The sequence below is a fragment of the Cetorhinus maximus genome, chromosome 10 (assembly GCF_964194155.1).
Source record: "Cetorhinus maximus chromosome 10, sCetMax3.hap1.1, whole genome shotgun sequence".
Classification (NCBI taxonomy): domain Eukaryota; kingdom Metazoa; phylum Chordata; class Chondrichthyes; order Lamniformes; family Cetorhinidae; genus Cetorhinus; species Cetorhinus maximus.
The window spans coordinates 8859694-8865756 of record NC_135888.1 but is presented as its reverse complement, the minus strand read 5'-3'; the positions used below and the strand labels follow the sequence as shown (position 1 = coordinate 8865756).

The window sequence follows — 6063 nt, the reverse complement described above, 5'->3', positions numbered from 1 at the left end:
TCAGATGAGACAATTTCTGTCTCTTTAGAAGGAATATTTCTGCTCTCCTGACCAACATTCTTCTGTCAACTAATACAACACGATTAGCTGACCGTTTCTCTCATTTGTGGGAAGTTGTGCACAAATTGCGTTTGGCAGACAAAACAGTTACTCATTAGAAATTCTTGACTGTGAAGTGTTTTGGGATGTTGAGGATGTGAAAGGTGCTACATGAGTACAATTAATTTTGTTCCTAACATGTCATCATGCGAGAGCGCTTGTATAAGAAGAAGCCAGTTAAAACAGATATTTTATTTAACAAGTCACATTATTAACACAGACTCAATAAACCAAATTGTAAACCTCCCTTTGTAACTACAGGAAGCAAGTCTACAATAAATACAGGAAGATTTTATTTCTAAACATCTTAAGAACAGTGGTTTAAATCTCCAACACAAAGATAAAAATGTACGATTACAACAGTATGGCTTGGGCCAAGTTAAATGTTTCTCAACTTTTTAAAAAAGATAACAGTTGGGTGGAAATTCTGCAGCATGTATGTACAGTGTTAACCATGCTTTAATTATTCAGAGCAAATTAGAAATGAATGAGATGGAGACGGTTAGTCATACTGTCAATGTTCTTAGCTTTGTTCCGCACAAAAGGTTCATCATTTAATAGCAGGCTGCCTTTGTATCATCTTGAAGTTCACAGAGCTCCACCAGACATTTAAATGCAGCCAATATTAGTACAGAAATGACAAATACCTAGTAATTATTATTTTTTTTTTACAGAAATGACAGGATGCTTTACATTATTTCTACAGCATAGACACGTAAAATATAATCACGCTTTCTTGGACCAAAGGGTTAAGCACACAACTCATGCAGGATCGAAAATCAGTTGTTCAAAGTCTTTGAAGCACTTGGTTCATTTCAAGTAGCGCCAACAAGTCAGAACACTTGTTTTACACTACAGGCTATGAGGTACTACACTAAACAGACAAATGACAAACTTGCAATTCTAAACACTGGCATTATTAATCTGATTACCCAAGCCCTATATGACATTAGGCAGCATTTTTGTTTTGCACTGGAAATGAAAAAACAAACTTTTTAAAAGGAAAATTTATATACATAATTGCTATACATATAGTGTATAAACCTGGTAGCATACATTGTTTTTGTTGACCAGCTGCCATTCATTAAAGCACTAAATTATTGTACCTGCTGCAGATACAATATTGAATGTTGATTCCTCCCAGTATGGATCACAAAGCCTAAACGGAGGTTGCAGCAGTCGGGTTTATTGAGGTAAGGCCGGTAAATTAATGGCAGTGTTTAAAGAAAAGCGGCTACTTAACAAAGGGTTTACAGTGTTACACAATCAAGGCTTTTGACGGCATTAATTTAGAATCACAAACACATTAAAAACCATACAAAAAAGAGTTTCAGAAAGCAAAAGGGAGTCCACATTAAAAAAAGAGCCCAAACATTAAAAATGCAGTGCAAAGCAAATCAGTGCAACCTACACTTCCACTCTGATTACAACCACAGAATCATACCTTACACAACTGTAGAAAAACTGCATTAACAAATATTGCATTAGGATAGCACAGTGGCCCTTGTTAATAAAGGAACCAATAAGGAAGGCCTGTTTTAACTTTTGTTCCTTCACTGCGACATAACTAATACTGTTTTCTCATAAACAACAGCTTTAACGTATAGCAAGAGGCCTAACAGCCTGGAAGGTTTTGCTGTAGAAAATCTGAGAATCCCAACAGAAACTCCTCATGATTAGATCTAAGCAAGCAAAATTGGGAAGATAAAAAAATTGGGACAAAATACCAAAAAAAAAACGCCTCAAGTTTTGTCGAGCTCAGATCTCTGACGCCAAAACTTGATACTTTCCAAGCAAAAAAAAACTGATACCTGTGATTTTTCTGGGAGAGAAATAGCAGAAAACAACCACCGATTAGAAGGGTAATCCACTTAAAACTAGATGAGAGAATCTCTGTGCAGAAGCGTAGCTCAGCAAGTCTTAAGATTTCCTGAGTCTATCATGCCCACTCGTTCCCTATCCTCTGATCAGAATAAAAAAAAGTTATTTCCGCTTTGCTCATTTTCATCTTAAATATTATTAATTTCTCCTTGGGACTATATAAATCTGACTTGAGAAGTAGGAAATAAAAATAAAACATCAGTTATATCAGGATATTTCAAAACTTTATTTCCTTAACTTAAAAAATACATCTAATCTCAAAATGTCTGAAAACAAATAGCTAAATATCTAATAACCGAATTGGTGCATAGTTTGTGAAAATGACTATTACCAGTAGCATTTCTGAAGTGTGCAAAATTATTTTGACAAAAAAAAAAGGAGAAACAGAAATAAGCTATGGCTCAAGAAAGCAAAAAATAAAAATCCAGCCTTTGTTTAAAAATTGTTAAAATGATTAATCTTATTCAAGGCCAGAAAAAAAATTTGCAATTGAAAGGTTACATTAAACATTGTATTTACAAAACTCCATGTACAAAATGATTTTACCCTATGTTAAGTTGTAGGTAGACTGCTGGTTATTAGAAATACTGTCCTTTCCATTAGTATGAGAATACCATTTCAGTAGAAGGTAAAGGAAGAAAAATCTCCAACACTGCTTCTGACAGCGCCTGTTCGTAGTTAACTGTCCCTTAGTTTGCAACAGCTCCATTAAGATCCACCTTCAGGACAATGGTGATTCTTGACATTTAGTGGGACTTGGTGGAAGACGAGCTGCAGCACTCTGTTCTGTTCTAAAGCTGTAATCGTACTGGGGGAAAAAAACAAAACTAATGAAAGCACAGTTTTTCAAAATTTGCAAATAGGTTAATCGATTAACAAGATGAAGAAAATCAGGAAATATTGATTACAAATGATAGCAGTCAGGAAACTCGGTTCAACAGGTTAATTATATTTTAAAATGTTACACGAATTTCAGATTTGCTATTAAGTTAATAAAAGGATTGTATTATGGGTATTAAGAATGTTTATATTGAACTTAGCACAGTTTTGAGGTGATCTTATTGGCTTATAACCCTAAATTGACCAGATAAACTTAGGCAATATTCAATATGCTCCAGGACAAGTTGATATGGATTCAAGCTTAAGACAGTAAAAATTATATCTTAACTGTGAATACAGTATCTTTTTATTCAGAGGGTGGTGAATATATATAATAACCAACGCAGGGAGACAATGCAAGCAGACATGGTAAATTGCAAGATATATGATGCATATATTTTTGGCACGCAAGACTATTGACAGCTGAAATGGGGAAGGAAGTCTGTAAACTTTACAAAACAGGACCACAGAGAGCAGAGGGGACGATGTTCCTAAGGACACAGCAACATCTTGGTTATTGGTGTAGGGAAATAATCACTGAGGTACATTTTGGAGCTTCCTTGAAGAAGCTGAAGAGGGATTTTTTGACTTCAAAAGAAACTGGTCAGGTTGCTCTCCCCTGCCATGTTCCTCCAAAGAATGAACATTACCCACATTAGGGGAAGGTGCGACACGGTATTTGAACCATCTAACGCAGGGCTACTCAAACCCCGGGTCACGGCTCCCAGTGGGGTCCGGGGCACCGACGCAGCAATGGTGGCCTTGCAGCTGTAAGTCAACAGCTGTGGGGTCCCTTTAAATTCTCGCTTTTTTTTTGATGGTGGGCATGGTTGAACAGATAGATCTTCGAGGACAGATTGCTGCTGTTAAAAAAAAAATCCCGTGATAAGGTAGTTTTTTCTGAAAAAAATACAAAACCTGCAGTTTAAACACATCCTATCACATTCAACTGACACCTACCCCTCCCCCCTCAGCAGATGAAGGCCACCCCCCATCCCCCCCATGCCCAACTACTCTCGTACTCCCACTAGCCTCTCTCCCCCCCCATGCTCAACTACTCTCGTACTCCCACTAGCCTCTCCCCCCCATGCTCAACTACTCTCGTACTCCCGCTAGCCTCTCCCCCCCCATGCTCAACTACTCTCGTACTCCCACTAGCCTCTCCCCCCCATGCTCAACTACTCTCGTACTCCCGCTAGCCTCTCCCCCCACCATGCTCAACTACTCTCGTACTCCCACTAGCCTCCCACCCATCCCCCCCCCAAATTTGCACTCTGGGGTCAGGCAAAGTTTGGGGCATTAAAATGGAGCCACACTGAGTAGTAGTTTCGGAAGCACTGATTTAGCAGGTAAGAAGAGCACTGGTGAACTTCATGAGCATTTCTTGTTCTGTTTAGACATGAAGGAAAAGCACTGGTCCAAAATGAGCCAAAAAATTGTGCGATGGAACATACAAGTATCTGAAGAGCTTTAAACAGATCAAGTATACTTCAACCTATGATAAACATTCAAGAAAAACCGGAGAGAGATGTGTAATACTACATTGCAATAATCAGTAATTTGCATATTAAATAATTAACCTATAAACAAGACTTGACTTGGCTCATAAACTTGTTAGCTCAAATTATTTGTTCTGCTGAGTTTTTATTTCAATGCTAATTGTAAGTGCAGTTACTTGTTTATAGACTATTGCAAGCTCATTCATAATATTAATATACAAGTGGTGGATTGTTATCAGCGATGCATTTGGTAAAGGCTGTTATTTTTTTTTAAATCCCAGAGGGAAACTTTAAATAACTGTCATAACCTACAATTTTAAGTGTTATGTTTGAGATGCAACTCTAAATTCAGGAATCATACCACCAGTTCGAGAGACTTTATATTAAGCTAAATGAAACATTTTATTAGCTTACAGAAGTTAAATATATACACATGGCTACAAATTACTACGATCATAACTTTTAACAAATTCACAAACTAATCGCCATTAAGGCAACAGCAACCCATAGACTTAACCAGATACCAGGCAAAGCATTTTCACTGTATGAATTCAAAATGGAGGTTCTTTTCACTTTGGTTCCTGTGGAGACAGTTGGAGGCTTACAGCTGCCTTTTAATCTCACATTGCCTCTGCTCTACACACAGCACACTGCTGAAGTTATACCTAGCACAGCTCACTGAATGTAAATTCTCATTGTATCACCAGCCTCTGAACTAAATCTCTCTGACAATAAAACCCCTTTCATTGCACCAACTTTATTAGTAATATAAACATATTGCTTAGTATCTTGCTAGATAGGTGTCAGTTTTCACCCCACTTCTTGAATGCTCTATTTAAAAAATGCAAATGCACTCTACCTCTCTGTTTATATCTTAAAACTAGAACATATCAAAGCACCCAGGCTAGCTGGCTTTAATCCAATTAAGACACACCCACAGACTAAACCTCTATTTTAAAGGAAAAATATTTTCCAATAATATTATATACATACATATATATACAGCTTCATGACATGGATAACCTTTTTCAAAGCAAAAATCAAGCTTACAAATGTCTTTCCAGTCAGGATGGTCATGTACATTGTTACAAGATCATATAGTTATAATACAAACACACTGACATAATACAAGGGTTAGAAATACTCGAATAGTGATAATTCGCTGTATGATTACTAGGGGCAGGCGGATAGGGTACAGAAATAGAAGGAGAAGGGCACCAGAGCAAACATAACACATTATCATTCAGAAGGCTTCAACGATGCTGCTTCATGCAAGAGCCGGACGTGAATCCAGTCCAGACCAGCAGAAGCAAAATATTCCCATCCCCAGGAGTTGCAATTTAAATGACCCTGGACAATTCCTGGTGGATGCAAGTCCACAAGAGAAAACTGGCCATAATTTATTTCTAAAGTGGCAGCTCAGCTTGCTGTTTTGGGACATGAAAGTGTTACTCTGATGCAGTGAGGTGCTTTATTGAGGTTGGATAACATACATTTTAAGAAGTGTGTGCAGAACTTGACCTGGTACACAATCCCCACTGCGTCTGTGCAAGGAATGCTTTTTGCAACTAATGGGTGTGCGAAGAGAGGAAAGACTCTAATTCTCAGCACTGCCACTCAAAATTTTGAGTACAAGTTTTAGAAAACTACATATATTCAAAACAAGCTACTTAGAGCCTGTATTCAAACATTGTCCAAGGCTATA

General features: G+C 37.5%; 1 protein-coding gene across 3 annotated transcripts in view; it reads right to left on the bottom strand.

Moving 5' to 3' along the window:
- Nucleotides 1-271: 271 nt before the first annotated feature.
- Nucleotides 272-6063, bottom strand: part of mvb12ba (multivesicular body subunit 12Ba) — a 169043-nt gene continuing 163251 nt past the window's right edge. For all 3 annotated transcript variants that reach the window (XM_078549920.1, XM_078549919.1, XM_078549921.1), the window contains exon 10: nucleotides 272-2788. In XM_078549920.1, coding sequence (XP_078406046.1) covers nucleotides 2702-2788 — 87 coding nt within the window. In that variant the 3' untranslated portion in view covers nucleotides 272-2701. The remainder of the gene's footprint in view (nucleotides 2789-6063) is intronic.